Genomic DNA, 18,534 nt, shown 5'->3' with positions numbered 1-18,534 from the left:
TGGCATTAATTCTGCTTTAAATGTTTGGTAGAATTCACCAGTGAAACCACCTGGTCCCAAGCTTTTCTCTATTTGGAGGTTTTTGATTACTGATTCAGTTTCCTTGTTATTGGTCTGTTCAGATTTTCTGTTCCTTCATGATTCAATCTTGCTAGGTTGTACATTTCTAGGAATTTATCGATTTCTTCTAGGTTATCCAGTTTGTTGGCATGTAATTATTCATAGTAGACTCTCATGCTTCTTTGTATTTCTATACTACCAGTTATAATGTCTCCCTTTTCATTTCTGATTTTATTTGAGTCCTCTCTCTTTTTTCTTAATCAGTTAGCTAAAGGTTTGTCAATTTTGTTTGTCTTTTCAAAAAAACAGCTTAGTTTCTTTGATCATTTCTATTGTTTTTCTAGTGTCTATTTCAATTATTTCTGCTCTGATCTTTATTATTTCTTTTCTTCTGCTGACTTTGGGCTTAGTTCTTCTTTTTCTAGTTTCTTGAGGTATAAAGCGAAGTGGTTTATTTGAGATCTTATTTCTCAATGCAGGCATATATCATTATAAACTTAAACCTGCTCTTGCAGCATCCTGTAGATTTTCATTTTTGTGCTTCCATTTTCATCTGTTCAAGATTTTTTAAATTTCCCTTTGATTTCTTTGACTCATTGGTTGTTCAGGAGTGTGTTTTTTAATTTTCACATATTTGTGAATTTTCCAGCTTTCCTCCACTTACTGATTTCTAGTTTCATGCCATTGTAATTGGAAAAGACACTTGGTATGATTTCAGTCTTCTTAAATTGCTGAGACTTATTTTGTGGCCTATCATATCTATACTGGAGAATGTTTTGCACATGCTTGAGAATAAAGAGTACTGCTGTTGAATGGATTGTTCTGTATGTGTGTGTTAGGTCTCTTTGATCTAAAGTATGGTTCAAGTGCAGTGTTTTCCTTGTTGATTTTTTTTATCTGGCTGATCTGTCCATTGTTGAGAGTGGGGTATTGAAGTCCCTTGCTATAATTGTTTTGTTGTCTATTTCGCCCTTCAGATCAACCGTATTTGTTCACATAAAAATCTACCGTTTTACTCCCCGCCCCTTATTTTTTTGATGTCACCATTTACATCTTTTTGTATTGTGTATCCATTAACAAATTGTTGAAGCTAGGGTTAAGTGGTCTTTATAGTAAAGTAGATAACACATCACCATGTTACAGTATTAGGGTGTCTCCGTTTACCTTTACCAGTGTGTTGTATAGTTTCATGTTACTAATAAACACCTTTTTGTTTCAGCTCAAAGAACTCTTTTCAGTATTTCATGTAAGGCAAACTTAGTGGTGACGAAGTCCTTTAGCTTATACTTATTAGGAAAAGTCTTTATCTTGCCTTCATTTCTGAAGGACAACTTTTCTGGGTAAAGTACTCTTGGTTGGCAGTTTTTTTCTTCATCGCTTTCTAGAGGCCTAAGCTGGCTGCCTGTGTGGTTCCTGGGCTCTGCTGGGGACAGGGGAGAGGAGGGAGCCAGGAGGGAAATCAGGTGGTGGCCTGGGCAACCCTGAATGCCTGTGGGACAAAAGCTGGTGAAGTCTGCAGGGGCTACATGGCAGCTGCAGCTATGCTGGCTGTTGGCTGTGGGTCAAAATCTGCTGTTTGTCTGCCAAGCAGGTCTCTGTGAACCACAGTGGCTCCCACTGAATGGGTGCTGCCAGTAGCCCCTACCTTTTTCTTCCTTGTTCCTAACTGGCTCTGTACACTTCTACTTCACTAGTCTGTGGGGTGAAACTGAGGTGGGACCTTCATGCAGTGTCTCCAAACGACTGGAGAGCTGACTGCCCACCCTGCTTTTCCTTTCCTGGTTGAGGGGAAGTTGCCTCCTGGGGCTGAACAGTGCTGGCTTGGGGGATGGGATGATGCAGAGAAAATGGGTTGTCTTCCTTCTCTTGCTGTGTGAATATCCTCAGTTTTTTGTTTTACTGTGTTGCTGAAACCTCCTGAATGGACTCTGGACCTCTTCCAGAGGTGTTCATGGACAGCTGTCCAACCACTGATCTTTGTGGAGGGATGGGGAGGCTGGGTATCCTATGCCACTGTTTTGGTCTCCTCTGCCTTCAAAAATATTTCCTTTCCACTTTTTTTCTGTAATCTTTTGTTTTTTCCATTTACCAATAAAAATGTGTTGATTGTAAAAAAAAAAAAAAAGAAACCATAATTCAGAAATGTATAGTACAGACAGAGAACATTCTCCAAGTCTAGCCTTTTTTGTGCACGTGTTTGCATGCTTATAATTAATATGCATATAATTTTGTCAGCTGCTTTTTTGGACTTATTAAATCATAAATATTTTTCCCAGATTACCACATGGTCTTTAATGGCTGCATAATAACCCGTTAGGTGAGCTTTCCATCAGTTACTCATGCTTGTCTTTTAGATTGTTTCCCATGGCGTGTTTTACTATTGTAATTATAACTATTATAATTTACTATTATAATTATAACTATTGAACATTATAATGGTCAGCCTTAGGCATATTGTTCTTTCCTGTAATTTTGGGTTATATCCTTAAAGGATTGGGGGTGGAATTATTGAGTTCAAGTCTGTTCAATTTAAGTCTGTAATATCCATTTGCTTTCCAAAAAGTTATATGAATATATTAGCATCACTGTAGCAAGAGGGCCATTGTTTCATTTCAGGTAAAAATTCATTTCACAGAACTAGATCTTCTCAGTTCCATGGTTTATGACCACCAGATAAAATGAAAAACATGGGAAGACTAGTACAAAATTAAGAGTATACGTGAGATAATATTTTAGCCTTTTGTGGAAAGTGAGCTGGTAATTAAATTGGACTTTCAGCAGCAGGGCTTTAAGTTTTATTTTAAGCTCAGGCTGCTGCATCCCTCCTCCTTTCTGGCCGAGTGTTTTAGCTTAAAATACAAGAACCTTCTAAAGTAGGTAAACTTTTTGATGTAAGGTTTGTGGATGTTTATAAACAAAGGTTGAAGTTATATTTTTGAAAGTTAGCTTTTTTACCCAACAAATATTTATAATATAAAGACACACTTCGTTTTTTTCTTCAGAAAACAGCATTTCCTAGAAGCCAGACGCTTGGCTATAGGAATGGCTATGCAGTTGTTCGACATCCAACAGTTGGGATCAGCGGAGACCGGCTCCAGGTCAGCCAGCTGTCTCAGGCTGAGCTGGACAAGCTGGCCAGCAAGGCACCAGTCCTCACGTACGGCCAGCCCAAGCAGGCCCCGCGTGCAGAATTCATTCCTGCCTATGTGGCTTTCGACAAAAAGGTATCATCTGGGATGGAAGGGTGCCCCTTGAATTCAAATCTCTGAGAGCCAACTGTTTGCAGAAAAGTCAACAGTAAACCACAGCCTTTCCAGATACTCTGAGGAGAAAATTGTTCAAATGCCTCAACCCTTAGTCATAGACAGCTGAACTCAGGATTGAAAGACCCTTTCTTTACTCAGGAAGCCGATTACAGAAAATAATTCCCTGTAGACGTCACTGAAATATTTTCTAAATACAGTTTAAAAAAGTTGGATGAGTTCTGAATTCTTGAGTTCATATTGCTATGTTTACCTGTTCTGTGTTGTCTACTTTTTAAAAATCCTGTATTCTGTAGTAATGACAAATCCTTAATCTCTGTGTAGTGCAGAGTGTCATCGTGACAATGACTTCACCTGTTGTTGGTTTTCTCCAGGCTGTCTCCATAAGTTTTGTTTTTCAGGGAACATTTCAGATTTGGCATAATATAACCAAAGGGTAGTATAACATTTTTGTTTGTGTCTTATTTACCCTTATGCTTTTGTAATGTGAGTTACTTTATTTCTATCTGTTAACATTTCCACAGCATCCTTGATTTTCCTTGTCACTGAGCTTCCTCTTTTCACTAAGGTGAGCTTGTCCTAACGCTAGCCATGCAGCAGAATTACTGGTGGGACTTTTAAGAAACTTGAATGTTGCCCCAGCCCTCACTGATTCTAATTTCTAGATGATTTTTGTGTATAACTGGCTGTGAGAACTACTGACTAGTTTTTATAAGTTAGCTTTCTTCATTTACTCCTAGCCTATCTTATTTCTCTCTTTTTTTGGTCTTACGTTTCATTTTATTATTTTTGTTAAATGTCTATACCATTTTCATCCAGCTGGCCAATCTTTATTAATAAATAAAAATTTATTAATAAAGGTATTTTGTACCTTCCAGCCTCTGTTGAAGCTAGAGGCTGGAAGGTACAAAATAATCTAGTGGCGAAAATATGCCATTTACATTAATAATCACTTAATTAAAAATTTTTTTAATGTATCAGACATAATCTATATCATCTCCCCTTCCCCATCTCAACTAACTCATTTGATACAAACACGTTGACATGTCCACTTATAGGCTGAACCTAAACATCCATATCAATGATATGATTGGGTATTTCTTTACCTTTTTCTTGTTTCTCTTGTTTATTTACAGCTGTGACAGGCACTGCAAAACCAGTAGAAAAGGGAAAGGGGGGAAAATACAAGAGAGGAGTGGGATAGGCATTTAACAGTTTATCAAGATACAAATGGTTAGGTTCAGTTTTTACTGAAAACAATCGCAAATAACTATCGTAAACTAGAACGTGATAAAGTATTAATGAGGGACTTCCCTGATGGTCCAGTGGTTAAGACTTTGCCTTCCAATGCAGGGGGTGCAGGTTCGACCCCTGGTCGGGGAGCTAAGATCCCACATGCCTCGCGACCAAAAAACCAAAACATAAAACAGAAGCAATATTGTAACAAATTCAGTAAAGAGTTAAGAAAAAAAGTATTAATGAAATTCAAAGAGGGAGAATTGTGCCAGAATAGGAAATAAGCTTCTCAGTTTTTGTCTTTCTATGTAATTTTATGCTAATTGTCATTACTTAAGTTATACTTTTAAAATATTATTTGTAATTCATTTCTTTAAAGATAGTGCTCTTGAATATTTACATTTTTGTTTTCCTATTCGTTTTACTTGGATCATCACCATTTTCTATAAATGATTCTTACCATAGATAATGAGGTAGAGTAGTTAAATGCATGGTTTTGAAACTAGGAATTTTTTTTGTGATAAGAAAACTATGGGTTTTCTGAATTAGATCAGAGTTTAAATTTTTTGGTAATACCCAGAAGTCCACATACTAGCCAACATATTTGTCCATGTTTTGGACATTCTTTGTACCGTTCCTCATCCTTAGAATGTAAGTATTTCTTACACAGATTATAAAGACCAGGATATCTCCAAGGAGTGCCTGCATCTTTCTCTTTTTGCTCCCGTACGGTTCTCGTCATCATCACCCGCTGTATCCATTTCCCAGGCTAACTTCCCACTCTGTGTTCCTGGTGTTCTTCTTTCATCCTCTTCATCTTTAACTTCCATCCTGCTGCCATTTCAAACACTCAGGTGAGTATTTCTCTACCTAGGGTCATACCATCCTGTCTTAAGAAATCTTCTTTCTACTTGTAACCCTTTAAGCAACTTTTTTCCTCACTTGATTGTCACTTCACTTAGAAGCTGACTTCTTCACCCTCGAGCCCCAAACTACTTTTTCTTAGTAGCCAGTGTTGTTTTACTTGTCAGATCTGGAGAGGTTTTCTTTACCAGCATTCTCTTTTACCTGTTTACAACATCTGCCATTGCTGACCCCCTTTCCTCTTTGAAACTCTGCTTTTCTTTTGCTACCAGGACTCTTCACTCTCCTGGTTTTCTTCTCTCTATCTCTCTCAATGCTCCTGCTCTGGCCTTCCTTCCTCCTCTCATTTATTAACGGTAAGTGTTTTCAAGGTTCTGTTCTCATTCCTTATTCTGTATTGTTGAGAGATTTCACCCACTTTTGTGTTTTCAGCTGTCATCTCAAGGTAGACAACTATCAATGTTTATTTCCAATTCTGACCTTATTGAAACTCCAGACCTGGCGCGGAATCTCTTAACCTGATGAGCTGTTGGCACCTCAGGGTCTGTGTGTCTGTAGCTCAGCTCATCACCTTTTCCCGCAAATGTGCTCTTTCTGTGTTCCCCTCGGTAATCCAAGCTTGAAGAGCTTGAAACCTGAGCCGCGTTTGGCTCTTTCTTGCTTCACTCCCCACATTCAGTGATTTGCCGAGTCGAGTATCTCTCACTTCCCTTTCCTCTCCCGCTATCTTAGTTCAGACAAGCAGCGTGTTAACAGCTAACATGTCGTTAACTGTTGTATTAGTCTCATGTTTTTTATGCTCATAACAGGTCTACTGCTTGCTTTATTCCCCAAAGCACAGCTCTGATGATATCACTTCTCTGGGGGGACATTACCACTACCCAGCTGCTCTAGCCCCCAGTTGAAAGTCATCCTTTTTAAAAAATTTTTTTAATTTTATTTTTTTAATTGAAGTATAGTTGATTTACAATGTGTGTTTCAGGTGTACAGCAAAGTGGTTCAGTTATACATATATATATATATCTATTCTTTTTCAGATTCTTTTCCCTCATTATGATAAGGTTATTATAAAAAATATTGAGTATAGTTCCCTGAGTTATACAGTGGGTCCTTGTTGATTATTTATTTCACATGTAGCAGTATGTATCTGTTAATCTCAAACTCCTAATTTATCCCCCACTTCCTGAAAGTCATCCTTGACTCTTCTTTTCCCTCAAAACCCACATCCAATCTTATCATCAAGCTCTGTCATTTCTGTCTCTAAAATATATAACTAATCCATTTACATATTTCCAACTCCACTATTAACATTAATTCATTTTCCACAGAACAACCAGGCCTGTCTTTTAAAAATAAATATCAGAACATGTCACGTACTGACCAAAATACTTCTCCACGGCTTTCTCATCATATATACAACTGTACAGGTTCCCTGCAGTCACCACGAGACCTGGCCCTCCCTGCTGTTTCTGCAGCTTTTTCCTGGGCCTCTCTTTTCCTCACCCACTGTGTTTCAGTCACACTAGATTTATTTTCCTTATTTTCTTGAGATTGTAATACACCACCCCAGGACCTTTGCATGTGCTGTTCCTGGAATAGCTTTCCCTCTGCTCTTAAGCAGCTGACTCCATCTCATCCTTCAGTGTGACTTACTGTGAAGCTTTTTCTGGACACTATGCTAAGGTGGTCCCTCCGTATTTTTCTCTATCATTTTTTTGTTTCCTTCACACTAGTGTATTACAGTTTGTGTTGCTGATTTGTTTAGTGTTTATCTGTCCTACTTGAGTGTATACTTCATTAGCGCAAGGACTCATCTGGTCTATTCTGTGATTGGTACTCAATAAATATTAGTTGAAAAAAATGAGATGAATCATTATTTAAGAAATAAAATTAACATATTAGTGTCACTGCTGAAAATTGGCAAGCTGAGCATGCAATGCACAGATATAATAGAGTAAACTAAAAAATAATTTAAAAAGTGTACCTAGGCTTTTATAATTGTATGTGATATGAAAATATTCAGCATCTTCCCCATCAATTTGACATCATTGCGAGTAGTTCCAAGTTTCTTGGGGCATTCTGAGCTCTTCCTGGGAGTTAGGAGACTTGGATTCTAATTCTGGGTGTTGTGTTGGCACCTTGAGGACTCTCGGTATTTAGTGTCCTCATCTATATAATTAGTTAGAATACATGTAGGAATCTATCCAGCTGTAAAATTCCATGAAAAATAAATTTTTAAACACAGTATCTAAATATTACTTTTTCCTTCCTTTTTACATAATATATTTCCTTCTTATTCTACCTGGGAAAGCTAATGTTATCTTAACTACTTGCTAAACAGTTTTCCTAGATTAACTCTTTTCTAGTCATTTCTTTCTGGGTGGAGCACAGAACTCTTAATTCTGTTCTTAATAAGTAGCTAAGTGCCTTTTTGTTTTTTGGGGTTTTTTTTTTTTTGCGGTACGCGGGCCTCTCATCGCTGTGGCCTCTCCCCCTGCGGAGCACAGGCTCCGGACGCACAGGCCCAGCGGCCATGCCCCACAGGCCCAGCCGCTCCACGGCATATGGGATCTTCCCAGACCCGGGCACGAACCCGTGTCCCTTGCATCGGCAGGCGGACCCTCAACCACTGCGCCACCAGGGAAGCCCCTAAGTGCCTTTTTGATTAACAGTCAAATAAATAAGTACATTCGGGGTTAGAGTATTTCTTCCTGAGTCTTCACATGTTGGTCTGGCTCTCTGTAATATGACTTACGTGGTGAAAACATGTAGTTTTAGCCATACGTATAGATCATATGCCAGAGGAAACCCAAGTACTTTATTGCACAAACTGATTCATATTAAAAAATCAGAGATAAATGTACAGACAGAAAAAAACTTCTAGGGTTTTTTTTTTAATGGGTAAAATTTTTTACCACTTACAGTTTATGTCAGACAACAAACTCCCAAATAACCGAGAACATAAGAATTTAGTGCCCTAGTTAACTGAATAGTCAGTTTCTTCAATAAATGCCAAATATACCATATATACATAATCAGTTACTTCTTTTCCCTGCACAATTTGAATGTACTAGAATGAATATAAAGCGAACACTTTTACTGTGCATTAATTTTGCATTATTTAATTTTTCTTTGCTTCAAAAGGAATGTTTTGGATTTTACAAAGTGATCATGTGGTCACAATTCACTACTGTAAATGTACAAAGATAGGAGATTAGGATTCATTTGTACTGATCACATGGCATAAGTCTATAAGGTTTGTTTTTAAATAACTCATTATCATTAACATTTTAAAAAACAGAATGCAAAAACTTCTGATTATTTGAGCCTTTAAAATGTGTGTGTATCTTTTCCCAGCCTCCCATTCTGAGGCCGGGTTCCTGTTGCCAAAGGTATTTTCATCCCCTTCATCTTAGAAAACAGATGGCATAGGAAACTGGAGGTGCCCCAGGCTTCAATCTTTCATTTTCTTCTTTGTCTATGCTCACTACTTTGGTCCAGACTCATGCCTTGAAATGTCCTTTACACAAGCAGTCCCCAACCTTTTTGGCACCTCAGACCGGTTTCGTGGAAGACGGTTTTTCCACGGACCCCGGGGAGAGGGGCGGGTAAAGGTTTTGGGATGATTCAAGCGCATTACACTTACTGTGCACTTTATTTCTATTATTATTATATTGTAATATATAATGAAATAATTCTGCTGACAGGAGGTGGAGCTCAGGTGGTAACGCAATCGATGGGGAGCAGCTGTAAATACGGATGAAGTTTCAGTTGCCCGCCAGCCACCCATGTCCTGCTGTGCGGCCCGGGGGTTGGACCCCTGCTTTACACAGTGAATTGTGTCCTGAATTCTACATGTAACTGCCTATCTGACATCTCCTATTGAATGTTCAATGGATATCTGAAACTAAACGTGTCCAAAACCGAACCCCTAATTTTGTTTCCCACCCCCCCCAAACCTGCTCCACTGCATTCTGCTCTGTATCAGATTGATAGCAGTTCCATTTTCTCGGTTGCTCAGGTCAGAATGTTGAGTCATCCTGATTCTCCTCTAATACTGACTTCTTTCCCAAAACCCAGCCCTGCGTCTCAGGTTGCCTCCTGCCACAGTAACTGTGCATGCTGAATTCAGGAAGTCTAAAATCCAGCTCACCGTCTGCTCTACAGAGTTATCTTCTCAGGTAAAACTGTGTAAGCCTGTGGCTCAGGTACAGACCATTTCGTACGTGAATTACTGATCATGTCCTCTTTCAATTCTTTGCAACTGTTGTAAAATGTTACTTTAAAAGGATCTTTGTCTTTTGCTTTTACCATATGATTTTTCTCCTTTAAACATTCCATTACATTCATCCATCTCATCTTTTTATTAGGAGTTTTAAGGTCTTGACTCCATTATATTCATATTTCTCCTATGCAACTGCCCGTTCTCTTTTGCTTTTTATTTTGTTCTTCCACAGCAGACATTATACATTATCTCATCTTCCCATCCATTGAACCATAATTGTCTTCACTAAAGAGTCTCCTTGGTTTGTTCCTCTTACTCTAGTAGAGGTTTGGGTTAACACTCTTGCCTCCCTGAAGCATCATTCTAATACGTTCTTGCCCTGAAAAGAAGTATTAAAAATAGAATTATAGACATTTAAAAATCCCAACGCATGTCAACATGAGCTTTTTTTTTTTTTTTTGGCCACGCCGCGCCACTTGTAGGATCTTAGTGCACAGACCAGGGCTCGAACCGGCATCCTCGTCAGTGAAAGCACAGAGTCCTAACCACTGGACCTCCAGGGAATTCCCAACATAAGCTTTTTATATTATTTTTAAGTGTTTTTTCAAATGTACAGTAGATGTGTCATTTTGACTTTACACTGATGCTGATGCTTCCAGAGGACCTAGGATTTGCTTCATCTAGGATAGATGTTTCTGAGCACAATGAGGGTATTGACATGCCACCCAAGAGTCTGTGGTGGATTGTTGATTTGAGAGTCATTCATACAAAGTCTCTAAGAATGAATATGTCATTAATGTGCATCTACAAGGGACTGCACTCCTAAAGAAACGGACTGGAGACTTCATTTTCATTTTGAAACCAAAAGTCATAGTCTCTTATTCTTTCTGGAAATTCTAAGAGGGATTTTTGACATTGAAGTAAAGCTAGTAGAGTTAAGATCTTTAAGCCATCTTGTCAAGGAACGTGTTAATAAACAGTCTACACGTAGTTTGAATATTTAGAGCAGAGGCCAGCAGGCTATTTCTGTGAAGAGCCAAATAATAAATATTTTGGGCTTTGCAGCTGTCTTTGTCTGTTCGAGCTGCCATAATAAAATACAGACAAACAGGTGACTTAAACAATAGAAATTAATTTTCTCAAAGTTCTGGAGGCTTCAAGTCCAAGATCAGGACTCCTGCTAATTTGGTTTCTGGTGAAGTCTCTCTTCCTGGCTTCCAGAGAGATGCGTTCTTGCTGTGTCCTCACGTGGCCGTTCCTCAGTGCCTGTGGGCTAACAGCGGGGAGCTCTCTTCCTCTTCTTACAATGCCACCGGTTCTGTCGGATTAGGGCCCCACCCTTAGGGCTCATTTAATCCGAATTACCTCCTAAAGACCCTATTTCCAAATACAGTCACGTTGGGGGTTAGGGTTCCAACATATGAGTATTGTGGGGGTGGGAGACAGTTCAGTCCATAGCAGCAGCCCAGCTACTCAGCTCTGCCCTCGTAATGGGAAAGCAACCATTAGCAATTACGTGTTAATTATGTCGTATAATTTCCATGTGTTTTGAAATTTTATTCTTCTTTTGATTTTTCAACAATTTAAATATGAAAACATTCTTAGCTTGCAGGTTATACAAAAACAGGTGGCAGGGGTAGGTTTGTCCCATGATCGTAGTTTGGCAGCCCTTGACTTAGAAGATGGGAGTGATGAGTATTCGAATCTCCCCGAGTGGTTCTTGGCACAGGAAGGTACTTGGTATTTTTGGATGAGACACTAATACACCATTTTTCCCTCCTTTTTGTATTACAGGTGCTGAAATTTGATGCCTATTTCCAAGAAGATGTTCCTCTGTCAACTGAGGAACATTACAGGATCCGCCAAGTGAACATTTACTACCATCTGGAAGATGACAGCATGTCTGTCATAGAGCCTGTTGTGGAAAACTCCGGGATCCCTCAAGGCAAGTTAATCAAACGGCAGCGCCTAGCCAAGAATGACCGGGGAGACCATTACCATTGGAAAGACCTAAACCGAGGAATAAACATCACAATTTATGGCAGAACTTTCCGCATTGTTGACTGTGACAAGTTCACACAGGTATAGTATATGTTTTTGGAAGCTGTGGTGCTTAGGCATTATTCTAATCTACGGAAGGATGCATGTCACTTGTTAGGGTAAGAGGAGGGCACTGATCATCTGTCCTGAGTGGATTATCGTGTAGGTTAATTTGGCATTTGTCTATATCCTATGTGCCATCGCTATGTAGTGACATCATTTTTTTCAAAATGATTTTGCTACATATCCATTCAAATAAAGTTAAATTCCCTTCACAGCTGAATCATTTGATAAGAAATCAGTTCACATGCCAGTTCAGATAGAGAATAGGGGAGCTAGTTCCCTTGATGGGGTAGAAATATGGAAGAGGCACTGGGCAATTTAGCTGAAGTTTGGGTTTACAAAAATAGCACTACCACTATTAGCAGATATGAGCCTAAAAGTTTTTGTACAATTCGTATTTTTTCCGTAACTCATACTTGCTTTGTTCTAGGGAAACTTGCTATCTAAAGAATTCCTGGAATAAAAACATTTTTAAAGGAAAACACTTTTTCATAGTGAGAAAAATCCTCCATTTCTCTATTTCATAAATATGGATTTTTTGATAACTTATACTTAATTGTAGAGAGAGAGAGAGGAAAAAGCGAGCGAGAGAGAGCACTTTCTTTAGCACAAAGTGTAGGTATTAGGAAATCAATTCCAAATTTGTTTCACTTAAAATAAATTTTAGTAGCAAAAATATAGTTCCTGAATTTTTTATGCCTTTAATCCCATGTGACCTAATGCCAAATGTGATTAATTTTTACCATGCACTGAGCTCCTGTGAATTCACTCATTTATTTTTTTCATTTAGTAATTTATTTAGCAAATGCTGACTGAGTGCCTGCTGTGTGCCAGGCACTGTTCTAGGTGCCAGGTATAAGTATTTGCCCTTATGGAGGTTATTACATTCTGGTTGGAGGAGACAAATAATAAGCAAACAAATGTATAATATGTCAGATGCTGCTAAGAGCTATGGAAGGAACTAAAGAGAGTAAAGGAGGTGGGAGTTGGGGGGGGCACGATATGTAAAGGTTGGGCAGGGAGGGCCTCACTGATGAGATGATGCAGGGACAGGACCTCAGGGCAGTGAGGAAAGGAGCCATGGCATCCTTGGCTTGTCGCCCCAGAGCTGCCGAGAAAACCATATAGAAGGTGGAGGTGCCAGACCATCTTGGAGATACTGTCCCCTTCAAATGTGTTCTGATCTCTTATTTTTTAGGTTTTGAAGTTCTTTTTATCATAGGCAGTTCCAGAATTGTGCTGACAGTGAAAAATTATGAAATGTATAAATTTAAGGTATTACAATTGTTTTTACAATTGTGTCTTTACAGACAGTTTGAACATTTGCAAGTTGATCACTGAGCCATTGAGCTAAGCCAGTTACAGTCAGTTCTCATTATTAATGGTAGTTACGTTCAGTGCAGTCGCCACCAACACTGAGTTAGCAAATACTGAACCATTGCTCCTAAGAGAAATACAGAGTTAGGTTCCTACAAGCCTCTGGTCAAAATGTTACCTTGTTCTGTGTGTTCTTTCTGTTTACAGACGCCACATTTAAAATATATTGTTGATTCATTAACATTGAGGTCATGGCCCAAGCACTGTAAGTCATGCCTGAATGAAGCTTAGCTGACACTTGTATTTTTTCCTTAAGATACATCACAGCTGCCTTTTTTTATGTGGTAAAATATACATAACCTGAAATTTAGCACCTTAACCATTTTTACATGTACAGTTCAGTGGCACTGAGTACATATCACAGTCTTCTTGTACTGAGAACAGAAAACAGCGCTGCTCTTTGGGGGCTACTTCAGACAGCAAAATCACCAACAGAAAGCACTTAAGTGAGAAAAAGTGGCTCCAAGTAGACCATGAAAAGGACACTTTTTCACCAGGAAAGCTGAAAACAAGAAGGCAGAACTTCACGTTGTTCAGCCTCAGCTGGCAACTCAGAATTTTCACTGCTCTGTGCACAGCTGCAAAGGACCACAAAAGCGCCACAAGGGTTGATTACAAATGAGTTTTAGCAAGCGGACAAATTTGTAAATGCAGAAATTTGTGAATAATGGGGATCAGCTGTATTTTAATTACTAATGATAGACAAGAGCTGAGTATTTCAGGCACTGATGATTAGATTGAATTATGTTTTCAATAACTGATGTTAGGTTACAAGTTGGCTTCTATAACAGTTTGAGATTTGTTCACATCTTATCTAATTTGATGGTTTTCACTACAGCTGGACCTATGAGTGGATAAGGAGGAGACTGGCTTTACAGTGTGATTTGGACAAGGAACCACCTCCATTCACACATATCATGATCACCATCCCTTCTCACGCCCCTACTCATGGCTCCACATAAATGGTCCTATAGACAGAATGAACTGAACACATTAAAAAATAGAGCTCCAGAACTCAGCTAGAATTTATTATTTTCACTGAAGTATTACTGCTGGTGTCACAGATGTGAATCCTACTCCACAGATACAGGTGCACAAGAAATGTTATTTTGTTTTTTAAAAGTAACTTAAGACCTAATTGAGCCCCAGTCAAACTGACCTGGTGTTTCTGTTTGCCCTCAGCTTTGCCAAAGATTCTAAGCCCTAAGGATAGCAAGTAAGCAGCAGCACTCGCAGACCCAAAGGGGTTATCTATGCAGGGTCCCTAGGTTGTCCAGTGACCAAGGGCACCTCCCTGAAGCTTGGTGCTGAGTAAGAGACTGGACTCTGAGCACCTGTGCTGACTGGCTGCACCTGTTCTCCGAGCGTCCCTGCAGAGACCTGGGGAGTCTTGCTCTTCTAAGGCCCACCAACCTGTGTCTGTTTTCCAGTCTAGGGGAATCTCCCTCTTTCTGTCTTCTTGCCCTCAAAGACATTCCCTTCTCTCCCCTCCTCCTGGGACACCTTAGAATAATCACTTCAAAGAGTTTAGGCTTTTTCTAAGAGACAGGAAGAACAGTCAACTTCAGGAAGCTTCTACATTCCTCCCGAAATCCCTAAAGTAAGGTTAACAAAGGGCCTGGTTATCAGTTGTAAGCAACAAAAAGGAGTAAAACACCCATTAAATTTCTCAGTCAATAATCCTGCTACACTAGTAGACCATCTCAAGGGAGGGGAGAATTTTATTGTCATCTGCAGTTCAGTACTTTTAGTAGATGTTGAGATCATAATATTTTAATATTGAAAGGATATTGGGGGGACTTCCCTGGTGGTACAGTGGTTAGGAATCTGCCTGCCAACGCAGGGGACACAGGTTCGAGCCCTGGTCCGGGAAGATCCCACGTGCTACGGAGCATCTAAGCCTGTGTGCCCCAGCTACTGAGCCTGCGCTCTAGAGCCTGTGAGCCACAACTACTGAGCCCGCCTGCCCCTGCTGCAACTACTGAAGCCCACGCACCTAGAGCCTGTGCTCCACAACAAGAGAAGCCACTGCAGTGAGAAGCCCGCGCACCACAATGAAGAGTAACCCCTGCTCGTCACAACTAGAGAAAGCCCATATGCAGCAGTGAAGACCCAACACAGCCAAAAAATAATAATAATAAATAATTTTTTTAAAAAAAGAAAGGATATTGGCGACTGCCTAATAAAACTTTAAATACTAAGATTATAAGCTAGTTAGCAGAGCTGATACTAGAACCCATGTATTTTGGCCCTGAGTTCTGTATATTTTCTATTGAATTGTCCAAAAGCAAACTACACAATTCCCAAAAGAAACCCAGATTTCAGATTAATTTCCAGTTCCACAATGTAAACAGATCCCAGGAAATTGTTCTTTTCTGGTCAACAAAAAAGATAGTTTATTGTGCTTTTAAGAAGAATTGTCAAGTTGTATTAAAATATATAGTGACTTAAAATATTTTATTTACTCATAATTAGCAAAATAAAATTCAGTGATCACATCAAGTTCAGATGCTTTCTTTAACTTTTTTAGTGAGATTTGAGCACTTGATTTGTCTTTCCTATTTGGCTGAAATATTTTTTGGTCTAAAATAATTAGTGGGTATGCTTTCTTTTTTTTGCGGGAAGTACTTAATCATATATTTGTTTTAAATGAGATGGAAAGCTGGGGATTTGATTTCACCTTAACTTTGTGCAGCTTGCCCCCAAACCTGATGTGAATTACGTTTTGTTCAAACTATGGTTAGGTTCCCGATGTACGTATGTAAGCAGTCCTAGTACTCCCTCTGTTCCTGGGCACCTACTTAAATCTAATTGATCTGAATTCATATTTGAAGCCAGTTACCTTACCATCATGTCTTCCATTTATACTTAAGGTAATTATCAATTATTATCTGCATTATAGAACTGGGTCAATCAAAGGCTTAGTACTGCTAAGACATGTTCAAGCTGCAAACTAATGGTTAAGGTGGGCAGTAGCTTAGAAATTCTTATTATACTTATTTTTACAGCATCACTTAATATTTACTTTGAGAAGCTTCAAGAAAGATAATCATTATTAATTTTGAATTATGTAGGTATTTTTGGAAAGTCAAGGAATTGAACTAAATCCACCAGAGAAGATGGCTCTCGATCCTTACACTGAACTCCGGAAACAGCCTCTTCGTAAGTATGTGACCCCAACAGACTTTGATCAACTCAAGCAGTTTCTCACCTTTGACAAACAAGTAAGTGACCCAGTAGGTTTACTTGTTTCCAAATGCAGCACTGCTTATTAGCCAGTTATTTTGGTAAATGTGTATTTTGAAACATTATATCTGTAATTTAACTGGTCAGATACAGTGCTATCTTTCTGGGGTTAGAGGTACAGGAATGCCTAAATTTCATATCAGAGGTTCAAAGATGATTGTGGAGTTAAGTCTTGTGAGCTCCACCAAACTTCTAAATCTTAAAGCAATTGCTGAGCAACATCTGCTCCCTGCTTTTTACTTCTAACCACCTACTTCTTTTCTCAAATATGAATTAATATCAAAGAATCCTCTGGGAAACCTTAAATGAATTATTGGGATATTTCAAAGCTATTGCATATATGTAGGTTTCTAGTGTTAAACTAGTAATTTCACAGCATTCGCATTGCAGATGCTTCCTTGTTCAATTTTATATTGATGTGTGAGTACAGAATGTTCTGGGTATTTTCCAGCTCTGTTCCAACCTTCCTATCTTCCCCTTGTGGACTGGTGTATTTGAGTCTTCTCCTTTACTGTACTAAAGGGAAAGAGAAAACAGATCACCCTCAGTGTTTCTTTGCTGCTTTTTTCTCTCAGACATCTAATTCCTTTTAGTTCAGAAAATTTTACCTAGCAACTAGCAAGGTCTTTTAAGAACATTCTTTATATCAGTCATATGTCTGTCATTATTTTGTATTTAAAGATTGTATTGTTGATACTGTTACTAGAAAGAACAGTTGAAAGAACTAAAAAAAGACTGATTAATAAATGAAAATTCTTTCCATACTAATTATATACAAACCATTCACATGTACCTTTATTAATATGCATAAAGCACTGAACAAAGGGCCCACTGCTCTTTTAATTCAGCTTCTCTTTCAGTGACTAATATTTTGGATCAAAATGAATCATTCTTTCTCAGCACAAGCTTGTAAGACTATTATTTAATACTTTCCAGCTGTTGACATCTGGCATATGATTTCAGATGTTTTTGTATCTTTGGTGAATACTTTGTTTTTAACCATCTGAGATTATGTCATAGTCTTTCTGGTTAATCTTTTCATCATTGTCTGATACAGAAATGCCAAAGTAGCTAAGTTAAACTCTCCACCTGTAGAATTTTTACTTAAGTCACTGCTTTGGGTTCCTCAAAGGTTCTTCGATTCTATGCAATCTGGGATGATACAGACAGCATGTTTGGTGAATGTCGGACCTACGTTATTCATTACTATCTTATGGATGATACAGTGGAAATTCGAGAGGTCCACGAACGGAATGATGGACGAGATCCCTTCCCACTCCTCATGAGCCGCCAGCGCATGCCCAAGGTTTTGGTGGAGAATGCAAGTATGTGTGATTCAGTTTATCCTCTGTTAATTGGGACCTTTCCTGGATCTCAAAGGAGTTAATCAGTGTGGTCATTCCCTTTACACTTGGGAGGTGCTTGCTGTGTTCTCTTAGGTACTCAAAAAGCGGCTTTCCCATAACTTCCCTCCTTTACTGGCCCCTCGATCCAAGCTTGTATCTGAAATGGTCTGGCAGAGATGACTGATACCAAGATCAGGGGAACAAAACCAAAAGAGCAGTGGAAGATTTATTTAAAGTGTGGAAGAGCAAGGCTTCTGAGCTGAAGCAATTTCATGTCAGATTTTTAATGCATTTCTGAAACAAGCTTGTTTTCATTCAGAGATACAGCTTACCATTTCCTTATGTGCTTTTCAGACTTTTCTTCTCACCTCAACCACTTCCTAATCAGGAAGTTTCTATGTGGGATAACTTCAGATGGGAAAAGGCATGTCTGTGGTTCATAATGGTGGGTCCCCATTGTATCAACCCTTGGTCTTTCTTTGTTGATATAAAATAACCTTATCAATGGGAGTGTGAGAATGCAAACAAAATGCAGCTGAGACAGGCTGTCTGTCACTACTTCTCTGGAATAAATAGACTTGCTTTAGTTATTGACTTAATAGTTTAAGAATTTTCTCTTACAAAAGTGTCATCTTGGTCACATGTAATGACCAATGTTTGGATGGCTGACAGAACTCTGTAATAAATACTTTGGGTTTTTTTTGTTTTGTTTTTTAACTCTTATTTTTTGGAACTAAGAGATAAGAAATTCCAGGTATTGAGCAAGAGATTTGTCTTAGAGGTTATAAACAAATTGGCCTTCTGAAAGCTAAAT

At 38.8% G+C, this 18,534-nt stretch overlaps 1 protein-coding gene across 3 annotated transcripts in view; it reads left to right on the top strand.

Annotated features, from left to right (window-relative positions):
- Positions 1-18,534, top strand: part of EFHC1 (EF-hand domain containing 1) — a 65,257-nt gene that overhangs the window by 9,332 nt on the left and 37,391 nt on the right. The window contains exons 1-5 of one of the 3 annotated variants that reach the window (XM_060021678.1): positions 3,219-3,284; positions 9,517-9,604; positions 11,443-11,730; positions 16,203-16,352; positions 17,507-17,699. In XM_060021678.1, the coding sequence (XP_059877661.1) occupies positions 3,265-3,284; positions 9,517-9,604; positions 11,443-11,730; positions 16,203-16,352; positions 17,507-17,699 (739 nt within the window). In that variant the 5' untranslated portion in view covers positions 3,219-3,264. Of the gene's footprint in view, positions 1-3,062; positions 3,285-9,516; positions 9,605-11,442; positions 11,731-16,202; positions 16,353-17,506; positions 17,700-18,534 lie in introns of those variants that run through there. The other 2 variants (XM_060021677.1, XM_060021679.1) reach the window with 2 other exon arrangements.

The sequence above is a fragment of the Delphinus delphis genome, chromosome 10 (genome assembly GCF_949987515.2).
Source record: "Delphinus delphis chromosome 10, mDelDel1.2, whole genome shotgun sequence".
In the NCBI taxonomy this organism is placed as follows: Eukaryota; Metazoa; Chordata; class Mammalia; order Artiodactyla; family Delphinidae; genus Delphinus; species Delphinus delphis.
Note: the sequence above shows the minus strand (reverse complement) of the source record. Positions and strands in the feature narration are given on the sequence as shown.